The 27,769-nt window shown below is 36.9% G+C and overlaps 1 protein-coding gene across 1 annotated transcript in view; it reads right to left on the reverse strand.

The window, feature by feature from the left end:
- Positions 1-27,769, reverse strand: part of itpr1b (inositol 1,4,5-trisphosphate receptor, type 1b) — a 124,334-nt gene that overhangs the window by 65,883 nt on the left and 30,682 nt on the right. The window contains exons 14-41 of the mRNA XM_079597118.1: positions 24,065-24,164; positions 22,971-23,131; positions 22,640-22,781; positions 22,154-22,312; positions 20,286-20,458; positions 19,766-19,885; positions 18,719-18,904; positions 18,305-18,556; positions 18,054-18,195; positions 17,807-17,960; positions 17,439-17,629; positions 17,051-17,183; positions 16,923-16,974; positions 16,676-16,841; positions 16,422-16,595; positions 15,651-15,719; positions 15,263-15,400; positions 14,563-14,688; positions 12,872-13,072; positions 12,539-12,790; positions 11,325-11,450; positions 10,866-10,994; positions 10,637-10,654; positions 6,941-7,061; positions 6,345-6,529; positions 3,560-3,708; positions 2,618-2,729; positions 1,627-1,662 (exon numbers count right to left, since the gene is read on the reverse strand). Coding sequence (XP_079453244.1) covers positions 1,627-1,662; positions 2,618-2,729; positions 3,560-3,708; positions 6,345-6,529; positions 6,941-7,061; positions 10,637-10,654; positions 10,866-10,994; positions 11,325-11,450; positions 12,539-12,790; positions 12,872-13,072; positions 14,563-14,688; positions 15,263-15,400; positions 15,651-15,719; positions 16,422-16,595; positions 16,676-16,841; positions 16,923-16,974; positions 17,051-17,183; positions 17,439-17,629; positions 17,807-17,960; positions 18,054-18,195; positions 18,305-18,556; positions 18,719-18,904; positions 19,766-19,885; positions 20,286-20,458; positions 22,154-22,312; positions 22,640-22,781; positions 22,971-23,131; positions 24,065-24,164 — 3,967 coding nt within the window. The remainder of the gene's footprint in view (positions 1-1,626; positions 1,663-2,617; positions 2,730-3,559; positions 3,709-6,344; positions 6,530-6,940; positions 7,062-10,636; positions 10,655-10,865; positions 10,995-11,324; positions 11,451-12,538; positions 12,791-12,871; positions 13,073-14,562; positions 14,689-15,262; positions 15,401-15,650; positions 15,720-16,421; positions 16,596-16,675; positions 16,842-16,922; positions 16,975-17,050; positions 17,184-17,438; positions 17,630-17,806; positions 17,961-18,053; positions 18,196-18,304; positions 18,557-18,718; positions 18,905-19,765; positions 19,886-20,285; positions 20,459-22,153; positions 22,313-22,639; positions 22,782-22,970; positions 23,132-24,064; positions 24,165-27,769) is intronic.

Below are 27,769 nucleotides of genomic sequence, written 5' to 3' on the forward strand. Positions count from 1 at the left end.
ACACACACACACACACACACACACACACACACACACACACACACACACACACACACACACACACACACACACACACACACACACACACACACACACACACACACACACACACACACACACACACACACACACACACACACACACACACACACACACACACACACACACACACACCTTCCTGTTTTGAGGAGACTGGGTCGCATTTCATCCCTGGAACTGTGACTATAAATACAGTAGAAACTCCTGACTTCCACTCAAACACGCAGATGCTCACTTTAAAATTGTATTTAAAGATGCATTCCCACCGCTTAGATAAAAAGAAGTCACTGGAAAGAAACCAGTAGTGTTATGCATAAACTACTGTATACTTACTGTAAGAAATTTGAGATTAACGTTTGAAAATCTCCCACTGATTTTGACATCGTTCGAATATTCACCAATCAAAATCAGTGACGTCTTTGCATACTGGATTATGATTGGTTTGCTTTCTTGCATTTATTTGCATACTAAATTTGGATTGGTAACAAAGTTTGAGAAACATTTACTGCAACATGCTGATGTATACATCTATGTCTGTTTATTAATCAGAATTTCAGATGGATGGATCCAATTCAGAAATCACATTTTCGGTATTGCGGCTTCAATTCTAACCCTTAAAAAATCATTTATGCACACAGTATATCCACGGCAGTGATCCATTTCCACTTTCTACAATGTGGTGTGTAAATGCCATGCTGTTTATTATTTATGCGTTTATTTTTGAGAACAGTTGACCGAAAATATGTGGCTGCAAAGCATTTTATTTATTCAGAACCAAAGAAACCTAAACTTAACTAAAACTTACAATGCAAGCACTTATTTTCTAGAAATGCAAATATAATTTAAAAAAAATATTTACACTTGATTCTATTTAGATTCATTATACATCTATTTAGCTTCCAAACGTAAAAAAAAAAAAAAAAAAAAAAAAAAGATTTATAAATGTTGAAGTTGCATTTATATGGTGTGTCAGATCAAAACATCAGAAACTAAGATATAATTTCTATAATTTCACTACTTACCTGATTTGGCTACATTTTAGTTTCAGTGATTGAATGTGTTTTTGGCCGGATTAATACCAGTAAATGTGTTATGATAGCAAGAACTGGGACACTGCAATGACTTGTGAGCTTAATGTGTAAAACACAGCGGTGATAAAAATGATATATCGTGACGTCCCTGTTAACCAGCTCCTGTTGTTGTGTCTCAGCAGTGAATGTAACAGGAACGTAAACTTGAATTAACGCTACACAGAGGAAGTGTGAACAAAAGTGGCGGTCTGATACACTCGCACACAGTTTCACCAGCACACTATCTAAAACAAGGCCAGTGGTAAAGACATGCACACAAACACACACTGAAACTATCAGGTGAGGTTAACTGCACGCAACCTCAACACATGGACAGACTACAAAACGGCCGTATTGTGGTGAAGTCACGTTGACAAACACCAGCAAAAAAAAAAAAAAAGCTCAAAGGAAAAGAGAACAAGCACTAAGTAGGACGACTACACCGGCGCGTGAGCGGGAAGCTCAACTATACATAGCAAATGATAAACCCAAAAATAACAAATAAAAAAACAACAACCTCAGCCACATCCAGCTCATCATCAAAGGCAATTAGCTGGAAGAGAAGAGCATACGGCAAAGTTAGTAGGAAGGCATCAGAGAACGCTCAGAGGACAACGTTCGTTAGTGACATAACAGGATTATTGTGATTGTTATTTATTAGCATTAGCCTTGAAAGCATTAGTTGCTAATTACAAAAACGTACAGTATGATGTAAATTTGACCAAATCTTGCCAATTACAGTTAAAGACCACATGAATTCACTTGATTGTGAGTGCAGTGCTTTTTTCTTTGGCATAAAAAATGAAACCAAAAAATAATTTTATTTTATTTTATTTTATTTAATAAAAAAATAAAATAATAATAATAATTAAATTAAATTAAATTAAAAATTAAATAACCATGCAGCAAACGTTTTCAAATATCTTGTAAAACGTTTTTTCAAACTGTTTAACTCTAAATGCTTACTGTTTTTTTTATGAGTTAATTATGAGCATCCCTAGTCCAGACATGAAATTAAAACCATAAAACTCTCATGGGGGTCTTTAAAGCAGATGTTTGATTTAGCCAAATTTACCATTATAATAAAATATGTTCAAATATGGTAGTGATGTTAATTGGGAGTTAATTAATTTAGTGTTAGCAAAATACTAGAAATGGACAGAGGTTTTTATATTTGGATGAAACCCACATTAGTCAAATCAGCATGTTTTATAAAGTGTTAGAAGGACATGAACAGATGCATGTGTGTGTTTGTGTGCGATTATATATAAGTATATAGGCTAGTAGTAAACACAGCATGTCGGATGAGTAACATGGCCTTTGAACTTGAGGGAAGACCTGTGAGGTCTGTTTGGGGATTTTTATGGGTAATGTGGACAAATATACAGAAGCACACGCCACGGGATTCTTGACATTTGTATCATGACGTATAATAATTCTGTAGAAGAAGGTTTGTGTAAGTGGAAGGATATTTTTTTTAATGCAACTACAGTGTGTGTGTGTGTTACCTTATCCCCATAGCCGCGGTCTTTAGTCATCATTTCTCGAAGCGTCTGCAGAACTTTTATACACAAACGCTCCTCGTTTTCCTCTAAAAGCTGTTTAGTGTGTTTTATCAGTCTGAAAGAGGAAAAACACAAAGTTTGTATTAATAATGATAACATCCTCAAGGCATGATTCAGGATCTATATGCTTTCAATGTAGCTCCATTCCATGAATCAGATAATCCTACAGCTCAGGATTACTCCGACAGGAGCCGTCACATGCAAACAAACACAGATGGCCACACAAACACACAGGTAATCCCATTTGTAGCTCTCGCAGAAAGAGGCGTATCTCACAGCACGAGGACACACACTGACGCCAGGTGAAGGACCGTAAGCACTGTGTGACTGCATAATGCGGCCCATGTGTGGAAAAACATTATTTATTTCTCATACGCAGGTTTAATTATAAGGACTATGAATGCACTAGCTCTAATATAACTTGTTTTTGCCCAATTTAGAGAAGGAAATCTCACGTTTTTTTTATGTTTATGTCTTTTATGCACACCAAGGCTGCATTTATTTGATGAAAAATACAGTAAATGTGAAAATGTAAGTAATGTAAAAAATTCAAAACTTAAGGTATTGATAGTTTTTAATAGTAACAAGGTATTAATAATTTGACTTCTATTCAATATTTGCATGTGCTATGTATTTTGTATGGTTATTAGAGCATTGTGATGTTATCTCCGCAACATGCCAAGGTCAATCTCACTAGGTCCGTGTAACTGAATTATATTTGTGATTCCAACATCATGAAACAAAATATTGGGGGGAAAGGTGTTTCAAATCATCCTTCCTGTATGTTTTATGTCACCCAATTGATTGACAGCTGACTCACAGATATCACTGGCTCGTTACATAAATAGGCAGTTTTTTATGGTTTAATGGGAAAGGGAAACGCACTTGGAGATGAAGCCTCCGCTCTCGCACTTCCTTCGGGCATCAGTGTTCTCAGGGAAGAGCAGCTCGGGACGGTGAAGTACATCCACCAACACCGAGAGCTCAGCTTGAACCAGGGGCCGCAGACGATCCTCCAGAGCAGACACGATGTCCTGACAAACACGGTCACAAATTCAATTATTTTGATCAAGTGCAACTAAGAGACAGTGACAGTATAATATTATACAGTGGATCACTGGGAGTGTAAACCCCCGTTCACACCAAGGACGATAAAGGGAACTATAGTGATTACTATATTAGCCTCCAAACCAGCTGACGATATTGTTCTATTTATTATAAGTGCAGTTTTGTCATCTACCGCTTTGAGGGCGTGGTAACTTTAAAGCAGGATGGATTCTGATTGGCTGTCAACGAGTTTATCATTCATCATCTGCTGAAAAAAATAGTTCTGAAAGGGATTCCAAAGATATCGTTCCTCTGTGCCGTTATCGTGATAGATGTGGTGTGGACTCTGCTATTGTTTTACATTTAGAATTAGTTTTAAAACTATATATTTATGGCTATCATGACATTGAGAAGTCTGATAACTTTATATTAGTAGCTAAACCCTCAAAAAGGTTTTTTTATGCACCATAACTTTATTTTTGTGCCATATATACTTTTCAGAGAGACAGAAACCGGCTTCATATACGATACACTACCATTTAAAAATTTGGGGTCGATACGATTTTAAAAAAATATATTTTTAAAAGAAAAAGGTTGCATTTATTTGATCAAAAATGTTAAAATGCAGTAATATTGAGAAATATTATTACAATTTAAAATAACTGTTTACTAGTTAAATGAACTGTTCTAATTTATTCCCGTGATGGCAAAAAACTCCTGTCAGGATTTACTAAAGACACGCGGTGAAAAATGAGCGCTGAAAAGGCTTTCAGATGCAACATTTATGGGAGGAGAGTATTTAAATTAATCATGCAAGGTGATTTACTAAAGTTTACGCTGGTCAATTTACTGGTATTTGCGCCATTATTTACAGCCCAAAAAAATGCCTTAAACCAGACGTTAATTTGCGCTGCTCTTGGTAGATTATGTTGGTCATTATGGAAATGATCCGGCTGCGTCTGTGTTCTTTCATTTGCGCGTCGTCAGTAGATCACGGCAAAATCTTCCACTCCCATCTACGTTTTTTGGAATTGCGCTCCCACGCTAATTTTCCCTGTTTAGTAAATCTGGCCCTTAATATTATAAAAATAAAAATAAAAGTTTCATATGTCTTACAAACAGGTGATTGTGTCACTTGCAACATCATATATGAAATGAGCGTATCTCTGTAGGAAATTATGTCTTGTATGGCATTAACAAGTGTGGTAAAAAACACATTTTTGGCCACACATATTCTGAGCACCGAGGCTGAATCCAGCAGCCCTGAGGCACACAGCACAGACGTGAGCTGTGCAAACGTGTCTGAATACTCGCCAACTCACTCCGCAGCTGCACAGGGGTGGAGACAGACGTGATGAAGCCATGGTTTACCGCAACTCGCTCACTCACACACACCCCTCCCCCCTCCCCCGGGTGGATGACACACTTCCACTGACCTCTATCCCCTTCATCAGTCTTCTGAGAGGAGTATGAAAGCAGTATTTTAAAACAAGAGGAAATGCATGTTTCTAACCACAACACAACATTCTGATGACAAAGTGCCTGTCTTTGGCATTTCAACACTCACACGTATATGTTGCACCTTTCAAAGAAAACAACTGTTCTTCGTCTGTAAAACACGACAGCAAGGACTTCTTGATACCACTGGAAACTTATCAGCAAGTTGCTGCATATGTGCTGAAATGGGTCATTATCATGAGGATGTTGTTTTTGGCCTTTCCTTACCCATGCACTTCCAAATTACTGCCGTAGTATCAAATGTGCACATTTTGAAATCAATATTTTTAATTACTTTTTGATGTAATTCATCAATTTATCAACGATTTTAAAAAATACTGTACAAAAACATTCCATAAATAAAAAATTACACTATAAGTCCACTCACTTTGAATCATGTATGCTGCAATTTTTTTATAATAAATGAAATGCTAATTAAAAAGTGTATACTGTTCTGAAATAAAATATAATGTATGAAAGTGCATTCTGCATGAAAGTAGTATAATTCTATATAAAATATCAGAAGACAATTCAATTCTTAAATTATCTTTCTAAGTAGTACCTAGTTATATATATATAGATTTACAGAATTAAACTGACAACCCTGTTTCTGGCAAGATTGTTCATTTCTGAAGGTATACTTTTTTTTTTACTTATCTATTGCTTCACAATTCAATTCATTTTCATACTATTTGTCCAATAGAATGTTTACATTCTTACAGAAATCATCTTATCAAACTGGACATGGCTCCTGTTTCAAAAAATGATCCATATGCTATATATGTGAATGTACTGGGATCTTGGATCAGTGCCAAAAAACAACCGTTATCACAACCAGACTAAATTTCCCAGGACCCACACCTCATCCTGACTCAACTTCCCCATAACAATGCACGTGAATTCCTGGAACGAGTTTCCCGTTTCCCCACCTCTTCAAATTCCATTTTGCAATGCAATTGGAATATATAACCGGTGAGGTAGTTGTATGCCTGATTGACCGACCGACCAACCAACCAACCAAGTGTATGACCAAACAATGATTTGCAACAATGATGCTATTTTTAAGTTCGTCTCAATGAAAGCAATTTTGACTCATCTTTCTCATTGGCTGAGATCCCGCCCTCACCTGCAGCCTCTCGATGATGTTCCTGTAATCTTTGGAAGTCGTGAGCGTCGAGTCCCTTCTGGATGCGTTGCGAGCCGACATTCTCCAATTGAGGATGGTCTTCTGTACCACATTGTTGGACTTCACAAACAGGTTGTTCACCTGGCTGTCCAAATCCACCGGGATGGCGATCGCTCTGCTCTTGGCTAAATGAGACAGTTGAAAATACAACTATTACATGCACACTTCATGAATGATGAAATAATTAAGGACTACACTACACCTTTTGTTCAATTGACTACCATTCATACGCATACGAATGCTAAAGATCAATTGTATATTTGTACTTTTTAGATTGATTATTATTTGTTATGTGAATCTTGGTTTATAAAAAAAAAGACGCCCCAGAGTGTGACTTCATATCACAACCATTGCCGTATCTGTAGAAATCTAGTGTGACTGTCCGCAGTGTTATGCTTCCGTCAGGTTTTTATTTGAAACACAACAGAAGATGAATGAAAAGATAGATGGGAATGATGTTATCCTTTAGAGCTGTATGAGGCTCACTCTTTGTGTGAATTTATGGAAAATTGTAATGGTCATGGTCAACTACTTACCCACATCAGACAGAACCTTAATGCAGCTCTCCACTGAGGCTTTCTGAGCAGGAACCAGCCAGTTACAGTGGTAAACTCTGAAAACCCCCTGCAGGAGCTGCACAAACACAGGCTGCCGGGTCTGGAGAAGAAGAAGGAAAACACAACACGAGAGGAAAGAGAGATTGTAAAATGACTGGGGAAAAGAAATAACAAAATTATTAATAATGGTGAACTTGAGAGAGGAAACTTCTCTGACGGATGTTCAGGTTTTAAAGTGAACAAAACATCTCTACAGAAACGTTTTGGTTTTTAATATGTTGAAATAATTAAAGCAGTAAAGTGGTCCATTTATATGAATGTTCCAGGTTCAATACAAAAGCTCTATCGACAGCATTGGACAATAGTTTTGACTGAAATGTCAATGGGTTAAGGCATTCTAGAGGGGTTTAAAGAATTAAAATGTGCAGCTCATATGTTGGTTAAAGCACGTACTATACATTAATTATTCCATCCAAGATGTGTATATTTCAGCTATATTTGAACTTCTGGTTAAATGTTACCTACATAATTCCTGTGACCCATTTCTGATATCTGGTTTCCAGATATCCACTACCATTCAAAGAAATTAAAGGTAGGGTAGGCAATTTCAGAGAGGCTAGCAATAGCGAGCTAGCTTTGAAAGCATTAAATCCCACCCTCAAAACACATGAACACGTACAGCAGAGTCTTCAAAGCGTCATGAGAAACAGTGCAAAATTACCTTGTGTCTCAAAGCACGTAACAATAATAATAATATACATATGTTGACAGGCAGGTTGGGACATTGGTCATTGCATTCGGACCAAATTCAATGATTGGACGAAATTTTTTTGGTCGTGAGACTTCCACAGAATATATATGTTAAAATATATATATATAATATTTAGACAACTTCTATTATTGATTGCTATCAAGATGTGGAGAGTTTCAACCAGTATAACAAAAAGTGTTTATACAAAAATTGCCTACTCTACCTTTAATACTTTTATTCAGCAAAGATGCTTCAAACTGATCAAGTGATGACAAAGACATTTATAATTTTACAAATTAGACTCCTATTTCAAACAAATAGTTATAGTCTTTTAAAACAAATGTTACTTGAGCACCAATCATATTAGGTTGATCACATGAAGAATGCAAGGATCATGTGACTGAAGACTGGAGTAATGAGGCTGAAAATTCAGCTTTGCATCACAAGAATAAAATAGATTTTTAAATATATTCAAATAGAACATTTTAAATTGTAATAATATTTCACAATATTACTGTATTTACATTTTTGATCAAATAAATGCAACATTGGTGAGCAGAAAATACTTCAAAAAAATACAGTAAAGTAAAAAAAATCTTACCAACCCCAAACTTTTTAACAGTAGTGTATACGGTCAAAAAAGGAGTTGAAAAAATGAATACAATTTCACAAAGACAAAGTTAGTGAGTTGCTTAGTTAGTAGCATTACTGCACATGCGAACACACTGAAGAACTGGCTTCTGTGGTCATCCTCAGCACGTTACAGATGCTATCGATAGATCTTAACTTGCATTGTACCCGGCATATTTTTTTAAGACAATCTACAAAAAACTATTTAAAAAAAAAACTACATTTGGGCATATTTAAATTTTATTTTAGATAAAGGTTAACAATTTATAATGCACTAACTCCTCTAGTAACAGAAACTATTTACCAACACGTCTTACCACCAACACAACGGGTGAGAACCCAACACCACTCACAAGTAAAAATGTGTAAAGTTAAGAGGAAGGATGACAAGTTTACCACGCTACATTTGTGAGACTGGTACAAACGCTTTCTAGACAACTAGTCTAGTATGCCCGAGAGGTTAATTGTGAATAAAAAAATAAAAATAAACACATCAGTGTGATCTAGTTTCCACTGAAAAAGGTTTACTAGACAAGAGACTAACCAAAACTACGTCACCACATTCCATATGCAACCACTGTGAAGTCATTACAAAGTGGTACCTCAGTTATTTTGCCTAAAATGGAGGCCTGCCACAACAAAGAGATGGAAGAGATCAGAGATAAAAGCTGTCATGAAGCAACACTTCCAGGAAAGATTGAATGGGGTTTAGGGTCTAACACATGACATGGTATTAGGAGGTACTTCCTACGGCAGACTACAAATCTGTCTGGATCTGGATTGGTCAAACTAACCCTGACATGTATAATGTTACAAAAGACTCATATTTCAAATAAAATATGAGGGGGGGGGGGGGGGGGGGGGGGGGGTAGTAATGTATCACAGCTTTTACAAAAATATGAAGCAGCACAACGGTTTCCAACATTGATTATAATAAGAAATCTTTCATGAGCATTAAATCAGCATGTTCAAATTATTTTTGAAGGATCATGTGACACTGGAGACTGGTGTAATGATGCAAAAAATTCAGAAATAAATAGCAAAGTATTTTAAACAATTATAATATTTCACAACATTTCTGTTTTTAATGCCTTGGTAAACATAAGATGCTTCTTTCAACAACAAAATTTAAATCTTCTTACCGATCCTAAAGTTTTGATGGTAGTTTAAAGTGTAAATATAAAATATATTTATTTACTACCGGTATATCTAAAAATATGATACTTTTAAATCCGTGGCAATCACATCTAATATTAAAAATTCATGAGAATCAAGGTTCTTGTTACTCGTATATACATTATTGTATTAATGTAATGTCAAAATAAATGATATATTCTGTCATTTAAATAGCATTTATGCATCTTAGTATTTATTTACCGTAAAACTGAGAATAATGTAATGTCACAAAATGTCTTTTTGCAAGACTCGGTAAAGACTACATTTTAGTTACAAATCTTTACTGTTGATTTTACTGCTTGTTTACAGGTCAAAATAGGATGAGTCTTGCAAAAATACATTTTGTGACATTACATTATTCTCAGTTTTATGGTAAACAAATAGAAAATTGGTTTCATCACGTTGTCTAAAACCAAGAAAGACTGTTTTGAAAATAATGGTACGGTACAGTGTTATTTTTGAGATACAATTATAGTTTTTATTAATATTTTCCATTTTCATTTCTTTATTTTACAGTTTTAGAGATTTAGCCGGGGTTTTTTTATGTCTATACAGGTTTTTACACATTTTTATTTAGTTTTATTTTATTTCAAATGTATTTAATTTTAGTTATATTATTAGTTATGTTATTTAGTTACAAATAATATCCCTGGTCGGTTCAGCACCGACAAATATAATAATTTTATCAGTGCACACAGATGACTTCATTACTACTGTAATATCAGACGTGCTACATGGAAAGACAGTCAATTGTGCTGCACTGTATTATTAATACTACCTCAACTGGAAAGAAATCAGGTTTTCCAAGAAAAACGAAACTATCAGCCTATACAGCCACCAGCGCCTTACAAACATGTGTCTGCAGCCAAGATCAGCCCTAGTTTCTCACGTTGCGAAATGGAGATGTGGGAAGTCTGCGTGTGGTGATGTGCAAGACCATGAGAGAAGAGAGTTCTTGGAAAGCTCTGGCCAGTGCGTCAGTCGCCAGTGGTAAGGCCGATTCTTTAGAAACCCACGAGTGTGACGAAACCGCCTGAATTTCAACAGATCCTATGGGTCTCACAAAGGGCACTGGTGGGTAAGGGCTACATTAGAGGAGGGGCTTTACAGATACTCACATATATATGACGTGCCACCTAAGCCAGGAAGGAGTGAAGAGGGGTAAGATATTATCTGGAGGGGTTATTTTCCATTTATGAAAGATAACAGTATATTTACTTCAAAGAAATCAAACCGCTGTAGATTAGATGCAAATGGTGGTAAACCAAAATTGAACTGAAACTAGAAGCATCACATACTAAACATTTGCACATATACGAGGAGTATATACTGTATTGGGGTCATTACCTGTAAACTAGTGCTCTGGTCGGAGAAAGGCGAGCTGAAAAATGTCGTCACGATACTCATCACGGTTTCAGTCACGTAGCTTTCTAACGTGGTGTCAGCGTGTTTGCGGTCGCTTGTATTGTTGCAGACCTGGATTTAAAACAACCATAAAGAATAGACAGAATTATTGTGGGCTTGAGTCATTTGCTTCAGTAAGCACAGTCAGAACATGACTGATTCCCCCCTTTATTATGCACCAAAAAAGGAGTCAGGTTAACTGCAGATGTCTAGCAATCATACAAATAAAACACAAATCATACCACAAATAATGAATCACTCCTACTCTACTTAAAATAAATCACACAGAGAGTTAAATAATGTTAGTGGAACACTAGCTAGCAAGAGATTGGTACTTTTAGGTACTTTACACCAAAACGATTCATTGGGGTTGAGAAAAATCCCCAAAACGGCTTCCATTACCCTGCATATGTCGACCAGAAAGTTCTCAAAGAGCTTCCACATGTGGTTGCTGGTGTAGATCTCTTTCATTTCGACCTCTGTGTCCACGTAGCAGTGGTTCAGGAAGTTTATATATGCAATTTTTACCTAAGAAAGGACAAAGAGTATACACGCAACTTCATTTTGCAACAAATTATATCAAAGTAAGTCACATTCTGGCACTGCTTGACCTGGAGAGATGAGATCATTTAGGCCAGTGGTTTTAAAGCGGGGTTCCGGGGCCCACTATGAGGCCTTAGCAAACTTTGCAAACTTCAGAAGGGGCCACCGAATGACTTCAAATTAATTCATGACATTAAAAACAACTTACTGATTCCAAAATTCTTAAATGGTAGAGTTAATATAAAAAATGTACAAAAATATGTGCTTTTTTACATTTATTTGTCAGTGGCAATCACAAATCTTGTACAGGGTATGTATGCATTTACAGTATGTTCATTTGAAAATCACCTAGTTTGCATGTCTCCGAAAATATATTTGATGAATTACTCAGAATTAAAAAAGACAAGAAAAAAGAACTATACCAAATTAAATCATGCTTTCACTTCCTGCATTTTTGGTTAATCCATTTTCTGAGAAATGACTGTCGGCTTCATATTTGATGTCCATTTTAGCCATAATAAAGGCCATTTTTAGGGACATTAACAAAAAATTCATGAGAATCGAGCACATCTGTTTTTTCCATGAAATAAAATTCATAAATTTAATTGTTTGTTTGTTTTATGTATTAAAATATTCTAGCTGAATCGAACTGCCAAAAACAAAAGTGTGTTATATGTGTGTGACGCAATTATATGTTTTAACTTCTTTTAACTTCTGGAATCACAACATTACCGGTACCGGTACTTGTGGTTGATTAACTCAATATTTCTCCTAGTTTGTGTTAGTAAAATAGTATAAAAATAGCTTTTGATTACTGTGTTGGACTTTGAAAACTCGGCCAGTGCCAATCTTGTCTTGTTTAGCCAAACTTTGGACTTGTCTGGTTCTCACTGCAGCTTATTCTGGCCAATAATCACCCACTTAGACAAGAAGAGTCCATCTGACCAACATGTAAAGCGACCGTTCACTGTTTGATTTGTTTTCCATTTAGGGGAAGGTAAACAGAAGCTACCACAATAAAATGTTAAGGATCAACATTCAAACTATGAGGCATTAAGCTGTAGTCCACCAACCTCAGGGATGCAGTCTTTGTGCGTGACCACACGGACAATATCATCCAACGGCAGCAAGGAGTTGCACTTGATCTCGGTGTAGACGTTTTTGCCCTCCGTGCAGACGGCCAGCAGCTCCACCAGGTGGATGTGGTACATGAGCGGGCTATTTTCATCCATTCGTTCACGCTCCGAACGCATCATCTGGACCAGAGTCTGGAAGGAGGCCCGGTCATTATAAAACACCAAGACATCCTCCCCAGAGTTCACCAACTGCAGAAAAAGGGAGATTTAACATTAAATCACAAGAATAATTAGCAAAACTGAAATAATTTCATCATATCAGCCACCCGCCTCGGCCATTACAATATCCTGGCATTTCTTGATGAACTTGTTCTCTGCCTTGACGATGGTCTGCAGGAACTTCAGGTACTGCACGTGCCTGCCGTGGCTCTCGATGCAGTGGACGAAGTGCTGCACGACCCGCTCGTTCATCTCGCTGCACAGCTGAAAGTTGTTCATGAATATGTGCTGCATCGTGATGGCCTCCAGGATCTACAGAAGATCAAATCAGAAACATGCAGATGAAATAACAATTGAAAAACAAACACTGTGGCGACGTCCTGCTTGTTCAAGAACCCCCAGAAAAAAGGACTTTCATTCGAATTGAGCAAAAAGTAGTGTGTGTGTGTGTGTGATGCTGAAACACCCCATTTTCAAAGATTATGGTTTTCAATTTGCACAGGACAAACTGACTTTATGACATTATGACCGGTAACAGGTAAAGCAAATATTGTTGATCATATCCTAACATGGCCACATATTAAGCTCTGGGTAGATTTATTAGATGGTAAGCAAATATCATAGGGTTGGATGCAGGAGAAATGGGCAGGAATAAAGATCTGACCGACTCGGACTAGGGCCAAATTGTTAGGCAAAGATGACTGGGTCAGAGTATCTCTTGTGGATCACTCCTGGTCAGCAGTGGTGAGAATTAACAGTGGTCCGACAGGGTGTTGGCCGCCCACTGTGACAATGAAGGCTATCACGTCTGATCTGAGACAACAGAAGCCAACATCAAATTTGATTGATGTTATGGGAGGAAAGTATCAACACACAGTGCATCACACTGCTGTGTATTGGGCTGTGTATCCGCAGACCAATCAGAGTGCCTATGACGACTCCTGTCTATCGTCCAAAGCACCTACAACGGGCACACGAGCATCGGAACTGAACCGTGGAGCAGTGGAAGAAGTTTGCCTGGTCCAATGGGTCTGGTTTTCCTATATATCATTTGGACGGCTATGTGCGTGTGCACTGTTAACCTGGTAAAGTGATGGCACCAGGATGCACTGTGGGACAATGGCAAGCCAGTGAAGGGAGTGTAGTGCTCTAGGCAATGTTCTGCTGGGAAACCCTGGATCCGGCCATTCATGTGGACCTCATTTGACACGTGCCACCAACCAAAACAGGAACACCCCTTCATGACAATGGTGTTCCCTGGTGGAAGAGGCTGTTTTCAGCAGGATAAAGCACACTGCACAGATTGTTCAGGAATGGTTTGAGGAATTTCATGAAGAATTATAGGGGTTGCCCTGGCCTCCAAATCTCAATCCAATTGAGCAACTGTGAGATCCACCTCACAACCTACAGGACTTGAAGGATTTGCTGCTAACACCTAATGGTCTAATGGTTAGAGAGTCAGACTGGTAACCCGAAGGGTGCTGGTTCGATTCTCAATACCGGCAGGAAATAACTGAGGTGCCCTTGAGAAAGGCACCTAACCCCCGATCGCTTTTTCATGAGCCTAACAACACCCAAACCATGCAATTAACACATCATAACATTCAAATCCAGCAATAATATGACCATAATTAGTCATGATGAACTATGAATCATCGTCATGTTGCTCTAAAATTTGTTTGAGATGTAGCAATATGGAAACTGAGAAAATCCGTTATTCTCACCAGCCCCCATCACACACTCATGTGATGAAGCACAATAGCTTCCCTGATGCGTGTCTGAGTCTGAGATGAAGAGCTCACCCCAGGATTGAGGAAGAGGTTGATGTGTTTGTGGAGCAGGGCCTGGTTCTGCTGGTTTCCTGCGCAGAAGTTCTGAAGAAACTCGTGAGCCAGTTTCATGATCTCCTGCATTCGGACGTCCTCGCCCTGCAAAAATGAACATCGCTGCTCATTAACACACTTTTATTTTTGAAGTAGGGAAACATTTTATCTGTTTATAATTTCAAAGTAAATAAGAGACAAAAAAGTAAATAATTTATTGTAATTAAATAAAACATGACTAGAATAGAATTCCTTCGCAATAACTAATAAAGTAATAACTTCATTCCATTAGTGAGTCTGATTCATTTTAGTTTATTTCAGATAATAACTGCTCTGACTGAATCATACGCGTTTTTTTATTCACTAATAGGAGTCGTTCATTCATGGAATGGACTAAACTAGATGTGTTGCATGTTTCTGTTCAGTCCCTTTCAAGGAAACTGCATGCTTTTGATTCAGTCGAAAGATTCTGAATATTAAGAGTCATTCATTCATGAATCAGATCACTCTGAATGCAGTATGTATCATGCTGTGGATTCAGTAGCAGTGTTAAGGAATGACTTTCAGTATGGTTTTCCATCCGCATCGGCTGAAGAACCAGAACCAAATGTCATGAAAATGATTCTGAGTGCCACTCTCATTGGACTCGAGTTCACTAGAACACACTCATATACTGCACCTTCTCATAAGGGATCTGCAGCAGCTCAAGCACCACTGAATGAGCTCCCATGTTTCTCAACAGCCTCTGCTGCTGTTTCTTGCTCTTCTTCCCCGACGGTCCTTCCTGCACACACAGCTTGCTAAGACGCAGGAGGATCTAGAGAGAGATAGACAGATGATGAGCTGAAGAGGAGCAAATGAAGTGAACAAACACTTTTTAATCAAGGAAACTCAAACTGCAAAAGCGGTTACATGTGGTGATAATTCCTCCAGCACTGGTTAATTGGATCTACTTTAGTTAAGGAGGCTGCATAATTAGCTTTGCCAGTGTTTATGGTGCTCGGCTACATCAACACACCGCTACCTTATAAAGCTTACTGTGCATGAGCACGTGAACAACACTTTACCTCCTTCACGTCCTTGTAATTGTCACTGCCACTTCCGTCCTTCTTTTTTTTGTCCGAACCAGAGTCCCTCTGCATAAAGAGCAGCAAACATACAAAGGCAGGTGTGAATGTTTCATTCTATTCAAATAATAAGGGTCAATGTGTAAAGAAGACGGCATCAGAGTAAAAAAATAAAAATGGTAATTACAAGATCAGGTTTAAAATGTATATAAGATTTAAGGTTTCAATTACTAGAAAAAAGCAACAATTCCATATACTATATACGGTATATATATATATCTTTTTTTTTCAAATAATTTCATCAAATGATTAAAAAATCATTAGCCTATATTAATCTAAATTAAATTCATTTAAAAAAAAAAACTGGAGAAATCCACAAAAAAATATTATGCAGCACAACTGTTTTCAACATTGACAATAATATATATATATATATATATATATATATATATATTTTTTTTTTTTATCAGCTTATTAGAATGTTTTCTAAAGGATCATGTGACACTTAAGACTGGAGTAATGATGCTGAAAATTAAGCTTTGCATCACAGCAATAAATTACATTTTAAAATATATTAAAATAGGAAACCGTTATGTTTCACAATATTACAATCTTTACTTTATTTTTGATCAAATAAATGCAGCCTTGATGAGTATGAGTGACTTCTTTCAAAAACATTGCAAATCTTACCAAACCTTTTAAATGGGTGTGTATTTTAATACGGCAATATAAGCCAAGACTACAAAAGACTTAAATAATAAATGTTACCACCTTCTTTTTGTGGTCAGACTCTGCTGGGGGTCCGTCCCCTGCGTCCATGCCATCATCACCCTGTCGCTTGTACACCCAGAGCTCAGACTTTTCCACATTAGATCGCAGCTGGTCAAGGTCTGATTTGATCTGCTTGTAGTTGTCTACATCCTGACTTGTCACTAGAAGCTGAACCTACAAGGAAAAAAAGAAGCACTGCATGAAGTTGCATGAAAACTTGCAAAACTATTCACTTGTATCATTGTGTTAAATACCTGTTTGAAAGCCATGAGCACTTCTTGTCTCTGACTGAAGTGCCTGAAGAGCAGATGTAGCGCTCCAGACACAAGCGGTGGATAGTCATGCATGGTAAGGTGAAGCAGAACCCTCAAAAATGTCCTGCCACCATGATCATCAAGATCCAGAGGCGTGTTCTCCTCGCTGAGTTCAGAAAAGTAGTTTCATACCTGCGTACTCTTACAAACACCTTTGTAGCTTCTCGTTCAAGAAATGAATCCTTACCTTCCACCAAAGATTCCTTCTGCTTGCTCTTCAATGTTCTCAAAGTCCAGAGCTGTGAAACAAACAGAAACACTCTCATAATCTTTAGAGTAACTCACAGGTGATAGTGATTCGGGAACACTGTGTACCTGGGATACTGTTGGGCCCGTCTGCATTTGCAGCTGGCATTGCATCCGTTTGCATGTTGCTCTCGTCAAACTCTCGTTTGAAGATGCACAACAAGCAGGAGATCCTGTAGTCCAGTCGTACATTCAGAATAAACTGAACAACAAAAAACACAAGGTTGGGTATTTTAAGCAGATTTGTTCTCTAATATTTCTTGCAGTAACTATTGTGAAGCTAAGTGGTTTCTCAGATTGGATATACTGTATATTTAGGGCTAAAATAAAATGTGCACGAGTGCGAGCACGAGCAATAAATTGCCAGCTGCAGTTCACTTAACGGCCACCGGTGTCGCTAATAACAAGGGTTTCTGAATTCTACATATAGCCATTTTAATTATGTTTTTTTAATTACCTGTAAGATCTCTATGACCTTTAGTTTGGTGTCCATCACCAGAATGTCTTCTTTCTCCGGTTCTGTCTGGGTCTTAACCACATCACCATCTGGGGGTGTTGTGGGGGTTATGGGTAAGAATCCACCCCCTCTTAGGACCACCTGGGTCATCAGCTCCCCAACGCCATGGATGGATTTCATTACATTGCTACCTGAAAAAAACATAATCAACAAAAAGTTAAAACTTCTGATTAAACCATGTCTCCTTTTACATTTGATGTCTTGGTGATTGTTTGAATACCAATAGCAGAACCAAAGGATGTTGAGCTTTCTGATCTATAGACTCAAACTGTTATAATATGAGAACAAGATCATAAATCGTGATTTACTTTTGGTCTCGTCTCCTTTTTCCATTTTGTTGATAGGATAGATAGTGCTGAGGTGAACGCAGTCCAAAATGGACAACAGGATCTTGGTCAAACGCAACAAGTCGCTGAAGTTGTAAAAGCCAAAGTAAATGAGGTTTCTTGCTAAATTCACAACCTTAGTAAAAAACAAAAAAAGACACAGAAGAGTTAGCCACATCCAAAACAACCCCCGTTTCTCACGCTTGCACATGTTGGTTGGGTGGCTTACCTCAAAAGTGAGTTTGTTTTTCTCTTTATCAGAGAAAGGAATGTTTTGACAGACCACATCTCTGAGGTAGTTCTCCACAAAATCCATCGTGAGCGCAAAGCGTTCCTTTATCTCGTCTCTACTGGTTCCATCATTATCATAACTAAAACAAAAAGACAACATTAAATAAACCATTTTTGTCTTGTAGAGGCAAAAAAAACAATAACAGAAACCTAATAATGGAAGTGCGTGTACAACGTTGCACAACATACTCATCGATAGCGATTTTGGACGGGATCTCGGACCAGAGCCTGGCATATTTCACAGGCATGACCTGTTCCTGCGGGTCACGGTCCACGTGCATGTGAAGCATCAGTCGGCAGAAGGAGGCACGAAGGTCATAGGGCAGGTCTTCATCCGACATGCAGCGCAGGATCAGGTCCACATCCAGCTGGCCTGATATCTTCTCAATGGCCAAGTACTGGCGGTCCAAACACATCCGTGCAAACAGGTTCAGCTGGTATCTGAGGAGGAAATGAACCAGGAGAGCAAGTTACTGAGAGAACTGATGTATTGATTTGGTTTTATACCATTTTTTGTACTTTGAAAACATTGAATCAATAATGTCAGTTTTGGGGTTTTGTCATGATTAGCATGGACCCTTAGTTTATTTCCTCTTGGCTGACCTGTAGTAGCTAATGATCTCTAGGTCGTCTTTCTGTCCTTCTTTGGCATCCTGTGCCAGCTCTCTGACGCTCTTACTCTTGATCTCCTTCGTGATGTCCTTCCAAAACAACCACACCTCCTCCTCATCCTCCTCTGCCTCCACGGGACCCTCTCCAGACTCGACCTCAAACCGAGACAGCACCAGCCTGAGGAGAGAAATAAAGACTTTTAAATGGATCTAGCAACAAACAACTCTTAATTATGACCAATAATGTCAAAAAGGTATAAATAATTTGGAACATTTCGCACATGTACAAAGTGTCACATTTACATCATTTCATAATGTTTTTTTCTTTGAAACACATTTTTTTTATCATGTGGAACCTATTACATGTCCTTAGCCATACAGAAAGACACAGATAATGTTCATCACTGCATTTAATTGATTTAAAGTAGGTCAGTTGCAAATCGAATTATCCTGTGCAGCATTTTCAAAGCTTTGCTTAGTACTTATCAAGTGTGACCAAACACTGTAAATAAATAAATAACATTAAAAAGTCCAGTGTCCGTCTTTTACCTTCATATATATATATATTCAACTGAAAATGCAACTATTAATGACTTCCGCAGTCTCAAAATGATTCAATCCCCTGAATAGAATCCCTCACAACAGCACAAATCTGCAAAACTAAGGGCTTCATTAGCTGCACCAGGTGTGCTTGAGCTAGAACACATGAAATATACGAACTGGCTAGGTTTGTTGAGTGACACGTTTGACTGCATGTTAGAAATATGATGCTGAAAATTCAGCTTTTCAACAATATTGTAAATATGATCAAATAAATGCAGCATTGGTGAGCATAAGAGACTTCTTTAATAAAAAAAAACCATTAAAAAACCTTGCCAACGACAGACTTATGAATGGTAGTGTATATTAACATTATATTAAATAAAGATAATATCGAAATAATTCGCTACACATAGCAATATTGCAAGTTAACCTGTATTTATTGCATTCTTGGTTAAAGTCTCTTTTACTTGGTTCATAGTTTTCAAAAATGTCTCACTTGGTCTCTATAAGGATGTCAGCATTGGCGGGGTTCAGCACTGCGTTGCAGATCAGCTCCTGAGTTACTGGGATGGACTTGTTCATGGACACACACAGATCGGACAGGTAGTCCAGAAACCTAAACATAACAAGCACAACTACAACTGCAACTACATATCAACAAACTTTCATTAGAGTATTAATAGACTGTAGTAGACTGTTAGCTTAGGGTTATGTTGACGTGCTTGCAAAGTTACTTATAGTCAGTAAAATGTCTGTTGGGTGAGCATCACAATAAAGTGTTAGCAGACCGTTTACTAATAGTAATGAAAGTTAATTGACATGTAGTTACAAAGTTTATTATAGTTAGTAGAATGTCTAAAGTGGACCATAGAAATACAGTGTTACCCATTGAAACATTCCAGACTTCTATCCATCTATCTGGTTACTTGAATGGTATATTAGAAACATTTCAAAGTGCTGCTCTCAAACTTTTAGATAGAAAAGCACTTTTGTCTTTGCAGCACACTCTCTCCCACCTTGGTTCACGATTTTTCCTCACTAGGCTGACAAATGTGTCAATTTCTGCCGCCGTGATGTGCTTCTCCAAGAGTTTACGGTTGTTGTGGAGGAGGGCCGTTATCGTATCCTCAGCCAACACGTCGTAGCCGATCTGTTTCTGCATGAAGCGGAACTGCTTGGCGATGTATTCCTAGACAGAGGGCACACGGGGACAAAGTGACTCATTCTGTTCTTTCATACACCATAAACCAGACCTGTCACCCATTCTCTTTTGGAGTCGGTTTTACTTTCAATACACATTCACCTGAGGATGAGGGATGAATCCATAAAAACTTTGATGGGACGATATAGTCTATATGTTAAAGCCCCACAAGGATTGTTATTGGGCACATGTACTGTTTGCTTTGATTAAAAGTGCCAGCTAAATGACAAAATATTTAAGCTGTCAATCAGAGATAACTTATTAACTGAAACTAAAATCATAAAACTCATTCATTTGCATTCAATCCCTCTCTAAACTAAAAAAATCTGGATGTATGTTTTTTTGTTTGTTTTTTGTGAATTTGTGGGTGAAATAGAATAAATAAACAATGTTGAATAAAACTAAATGAATTAAATATTTTTAATTGATCGCATTGGTTATTGTATTACAATTGAAAATTATATATTACAGAATTCTGAAACATTAAGTTTAAGTTAAAAGTTTAAGGTAAGGTGGCATAACATATAGTTTCTAGAAATGTTTCAAGAGCTTAAAAAGCATTCATTAGAGAGGTGTAAACCACAGGAAGTCACAATCATGCCTGCAGGAACAGATAACATCTTGAAGTTCATGAATATATCTGATCAAATTAAAAAGTGCCAGATTTAAAGGCATACTTCACTGCTAGCAAAATGGTCTTTCAATATAAACTTGGCTGCCTACAGTAGAAAGTTTAAAAAAAAATGTTTTATGCATATTTAAATTGGCGCTACCTGACAAATAAAAACAGAGAAAAACGCTTTTGTCTTCCTTTTTGCAAAAAATCTTCAACACTCATAATGCACTGGGCATGTTGCCATTCTGCTGTGGATACTTACCAGTCAAATACAGTCTTGCTTTAGAAGGAAATACCTCTTAGCAAACTTTTACTCATAATGATGTCGACTTTTTATCGTTTCCGGGTGCAAGAATTCATAGAGTAAATGTTCAGCGGAAGTGAGTTAGCATCCAGCGCATTGTAGGCAGCGGCTAAAGGCTTCAAAGAATCAGAAAGTCTGAAAAACTCTCCATGTTTGTAGTAAGCACTAGGACTTTCTAGGAGTTCTTGTTCACCAGTTGAAATGCAGATACAGAATACAGTCCCACAATATAAAAAAAAGTTTTAAACAATAATCAAGATGCACAATTTTATGAGGTCTATGAGGTCGAAGGTTGAACTTCCAGTTTGGCTGGTGTTCCCATAGATATCCCTATAAGGCTAGATATCTTAATAGCGGAGTTTTGAACGGCATCACCAGCGGCCATCTTGTCACAGGGAAGCTTGCTGGCAAGATCTTTTTTACAAACGGTTTGGTTTCTTACAAATGTTATTAACGTGGCTATAATTCTGGATGCTTGAACATGTTGAAATATATAATATTATAATTATTCATATGTATGCAGTGTCATAACTACATCTCTGACGTTTATAACAAACCAAACCGTTTGAAAATCGGTAGAAAATTGAGCAAGTTATGGTTATTTAAAAAGTACATGCACCATTAAAACACAATGTTACGAGTGAGCGAGCCCCCTGTGGCAAGATGGCCGCCGTGTGCGGACGTCGACCTCCATTGGCCAGCACCGCGGACGAGACATCTAGCCTTTATTATATGATATCTATGGTTGTTCCTGCAGACCCACCTGGTTCTTCCTGTAGTCCTGCTGTGAATGTCGCAGCACACGGTAGCACAGTCTGCAGATGTGCCTGAAGGGGGCATGTCTCTGGTCACCCAGCTCCTCCAGACGCAACATGGGACCATCACCACTGTCTGTGAACGGGGCCTGAAGAAGCTTGAAGATCTATAGATGGAGACTGGAATGAATACTACTACTGATGCATCTATAGCATCTAAACACAGTCTCAAGAAAACAAACATCTTGACCAAAAACTTAAGAGGTTTAAGTTTGCAAAAGACTTTTTTGAGCCTTGACATTTAAATCAAGATTGCAGACGTTCTAAAATCCATCATAACCAGTTTCTGTGGGATATTTAGTAAAAAATTGAAAATTCTGACATGATTTTCTCCCTCTTATGTTATTCTAACCCTAAAAATGTACATTTTTTAGGTGAAGGACATATCTTTTAAGCACTCGAGGTGAAATGTGAGGTATTGAAGAAAATCCTACTTGTTTCAAGATATTCTGCTCTCTCATGAGTTTCTGCCGTTCACGGTTGGGTTTATTGACCATGATCTCCAACACATCCTGTCCATTGTTGGGAATGTCCACCACGAAAAACACAAGGTCCTCTAGAAGCTTAGTGACAAACCTACAGGATGCAGAGAGAAAAGAATGTCATGGTAATTATAATGTCAGGTTAAACTCTTCCCAGTGGCTATCAAGGACAAAATCTGTTGAAAATGTTGTATATATAGTTATATATACACCGAAACAAGTCAGGAGTCACTAAAGCACTTCCCAAGCACATTCCTATTCCAGAAAGTCTCAGGGGTTGTACCTTCTTTCATTCTGGGTGATCGTGCCCTTCTCCAGTTTGCCAGCGATGGATGCCAACACTTTACTGGCATCGTTGGCAAAGTCTAGGTCCCTCACCTCAGCTGGAGGGACTGGCACAATGGCGAAGGCCTCTTTATCTTCTTTGACAGGTGATGTGCCAATCTGAAAGGGAAAACAAACTGTAATTGAGTGCAACACTAATATCATGAGCAAAGTTATGTTGAAGATGGCAGTTTTTTACAGAGATCCTACACATTTTTCATTTCAAAATTCCATATTTTCTCAAATTTCCAAATTTATCTGTAGATCTTTTTAGACCATATTTAAAGTAAATGGTTTCAGCATTGTGTTTGAATATAGTATAGTCACCTATAAATGTTTGTATTGTCCCTCCCCCCTAAACTTTTGCCATGACTCTGCTTGCATGATACATTTATGTTTAGAATTAATATAATTACTTAATTTTATATTTTAGAAAACCGAATAGGAGAAATAGTCTGGAATATTTTTCCATACGGTTTTCTTTTGTCAATATCCAGACCTGGAAATGACTCAAATCAAATTGCATACTTTTCCAAACTGCGTATGAACCACTTTCTGTTTCACCTAGAATTTATTAAAATATTTCTCCATATTTTTACATACTTGTTTTACATTATACATAGACTAAATATAATAAAAATACCATGGTGAAATATTTTAGAAATTATCATTTATTATTATCATTATTATTATCAATTAGCTATTCAAATAATTTGTTATACAGGCTATACATTTTTTTTTTACTATGGCTTTTTAATTATATTTAAAATAGCATTTATTATTTATTCAAATATAATAATAATTATGATTATTATTACTATTATTAGCAACATTAAGCTGAAGACGACATCTATTAAAATAATTTGTTATACATTCTGTAACTTCCGATTTAACATATCCTTTTTTTTTCACTGTGGCATATTCATTATATTTCAAATAATATTTACAATAACAACAACAGCAATAATAATGATGATAATTATTTAAAAAATTATCATTTTAATAGTTGCTAAAACAATAATTCAGACAACGGATTATTTGTTCAACACCCACCCGTAACATAACTGGCTTCTCCTCCTCTTTGTCGATGGGGTTGTTGGTGCTGTGGACCCATGTATTGGTGCACAAGTGCCTCAGTCTCACATACGAGTTCCTGAGGACAATAATAAACATAGATACTCATAGATAACAAAATATATTATCTGCTTACAAAACAAAAATCAAAGCTAAGACCTGGTGATTAACATGCATATTATGATACACTGCTGGTCAAATTAAGCTAACGGGCTTTCCTGGGCTCATTTCCTCTTGAACAAAACCATTTACAGTATAGATTTTTAATAATAATAATAATAATGTGTTATTATAACATATAACATAATAACCCACCCCATCGATCTATGTCGTACAGTGATGTGTAATGACTGTCGAGTTGTCTCTATAGCAGTCATAAGAGGATAGAACTGTCTAAGGCCAGACACTGGCTCTATTGAGGATGTCAAACAAACTCACTGACCCACGTACAGACACCGCAACTCTAATGTATGGAACATGATGTTTATTAAGTCAGATCTAATCGCATCATATATGTTCAGGTGCTTCTGACATAAAAAGTTGAAGTAATTCGCTTTAATACTCGTGCATCTGCAGACTTAAGTTGTTGTGGTGATATTGCGCAATCCAAACCTGAACCTTCCCTGAGTTCATGCCGTTGACTCCAACAGTGCCTGCGGGGTATCTACAGCAGTTACACACACACACACAAACACACAAACCTACTGGCTATCAAAGCCTCTATTGTTCTTAGTGTTTAAACTTTAAACACACACACACACACACACACCCCTACGAGGAAATGCAGTACCTGTCAGGCCGGATTGTTAATTCACTCTTGTTTTACTCCATCACTACAAGCATGCACCCGTTCATATTACTCTCTCACACTTTGGCAATGTTCACACTGCAAGCAAACATGTTCACACTGATATTTTAAACGTGGCTTTTTTTTGACACTGGTCTGAACAAGCCATTAGTATTTGCAAAACATCCTGGCATCATCAAAAGTAAAAAAAAAAAAAGTTTACAAAGAAAATGCTAGTGAGGATAATGTGCAGTGGAGTTTGCAGTGGATATTTATGAGGGTGAGGAGGAAAACTTTTTTACTTAAATGCTAAAAAAAAAAAAAAAAAAAAAGAACATTATGGAAAGAAACACTCTACCCATGATTTGGCATAATTTTTGTGTATGCGTGTGTAAATAAGACTTTAAAATATGTTGTCAACTAATAGTTGGGGTCCTAGACTAACTAGGACTAATGTTAGTCCAACTAATGGCTCCTATAATAGGCTATATATATATATATATATATATATTAAAGGTTGTGTAGGTAAGAATTGTCTAAAGAACTTTTTTTCAAATTGGCTTAAATTGTCTTTATATACCAATACATAATTAAAATGTAAGTACTTTGAAAAAGAGAGTATAAAAATTGAGTGACTATAGTGTATTTAATCTTCAAAAAACACAGCTCATTAATTACCGGGACGAAACAAGTGATTGGCTTGCGCGACTGTCACTCTCCGTCGCCATGACTACCGCCGCTATTACTGGCTCTGCCCACGTGCGGCAGTCGCGCACCCGTTTTTAGGTGGGAGTGAATGGAATTAATGAGCTGTGTTTATTGAAGATTAAATACACTAGAGTCACTCAATTTTTTATACTCTCTATTTCAGAGTACTAGCATTTTAATTATGTATTGGTATATAAAGACAGTTTAAACAAATTTGAATAAAAGTTTTTTTAGACAATTCTGACCTACCCTACCTTTAATACTCTTATTCAGTAAAGTTGCAATAAATGTATCAAAAGTGACAACAAAGCCATTTATGATGCTATAAAATATTTCAATTAAATGCTTTTCTTTTGAACTTTCTATTCTTTAAAAAATCCTGGGGAAAGTTTTTTTCACATTATCCACCAAAATATTAAAGCAGCACAACTGTTTTCAACATTGATAATAAAAAATGTTTCTTGAGCATCAAATCATCATATTAGAATGATTTCTGAAGTATCATGTGACACTGAAGACTGGAGTAATGGTGCTGAAAATACAGATTTGCAATCACACTAATAAATTAAACATTTAAATATATTGAAATAGAAAAAAGTAAATATATAATTCACAATATTACTGTTTTTACTGCATCAAATCATTGCAGCCCGAGTGACCATAATAATTAAGAAGAATTAAGAAGTCTAAGAATCACTATCATTAAAAATCTATTAATAAATTTGTTTTTTCTTTCATTCCAGAGCCTATTTTTGCACTCAAAAAAAAAAAAAAAAAGAGTAAAAAATCGAAAATGATGATTTAGTTCTGTGTCACGTGTGAAGGACAGTCCTTTCATGAGGATCTGATAAGCGCCTCATTCAACTGAGGCTTGAACGTGACCAAACAGTCAGAGTTCATAGTTCTATTATACACACCAGGAAGTAAAACTGGACCTAGTTCACACAAACACACTCCGTCATAGGGGTGTGTGATATCACGATTTTAGATCATAAACAATTAAAATGTCTCCACAATCTGCCTTTAAAGGGAGATTGTAAAAGTTGTCAGTAAAATAACAAAATAAAATAGAGTGAAATAAGAATTACTTCTAAATGATCATTTTTAAAATAGGAAAATTAGTTTGGCTATTCTAATCTTAAAAACCAACAAGAAAAAAAATCTGTGATAAAATTGTGGATCAGGAAAAAAAACGTGATGTGATATTTTTGCCATATCGCCCACCCCTACTCAGTCACACACATACACACGTTTTAGATGGGCTACAAGTGGACATCAGACACGGCTGTATTCCTGGCACGGTGCATAATCGGTGCATAATTCCTGCATAATCGCCTATGTGACTAACAGGCTTACCTTTGTGTGTGTGTGTGTGTGTGTGTGTGTGTGAGTGTGCCCTCTGTGCTCCCTTAGACTAATTAGTCACATCTCCTATGTCCTGAGAGGAGCCGCTGGTGTGTGAGAACGAGGTAACTTTCAGGCCACACTTAAATTCATGACTTTGAAAATCCTCTTTTCCTAAGATAAAACTTAAAGATGATCTCTCTCTCGCACACACTCACGGCATTCAGACGTATTAGATATTGCCACAGTTCAGCTTATTACACATTTGGCCGTTCCTGTCAGCAGTTTAGTGTTGCATGAAATCCATTCAAAGCATGTGATTGAGAGGGCTGTATAATCGATGGATATGCTCAAGGCCCGTAGGCTCAATATACAAGAAGCAGCCATTGATTCAAGATGCACAAACACACATCCATCATTAGCTCATGCTCACACAAATCAGACTGTATTCAAATAGAGTCTGCATTCAAACCTATTTTTAGGACACTTACTTTTTTTATTTTTTTATAAATATATATAATGCAAAAAAGTCTGCAATACAACAATAAAAAACATATTTAAATTGTAATGTATTTAATATTAATTTATAAATGAATGAATGAAAGAACGTATATATATATGTATATGTATATATATATATATATATATATATATATATATATATATACACACATTCTTTCATTCATTCATTCATTTATAAATTAATATAAAATAATATTATTCTATTATTAAGTAATATAAATAATATAATAAATAATATAAAAATAATATTATGCGTGTATACTGTGTGTGTGTGTGTGTGTGTGTGTGTGTGTGTGTGTGTGTGTGTGTGTGTGTGTGTGTGT

Source organism: Phoxinus phoxinus (genome assembly GCF_949152265.1).
Source record: "Phoxinus phoxinus genome assembly, chromosome: 22".
Classification (NCBI taxonomy): Eukaryota; Metazoa; Chordata; class Actinopteri; order Cypriniformes; family Leuciscidae; genus Phoxinus; species Phoxinus phoxinus.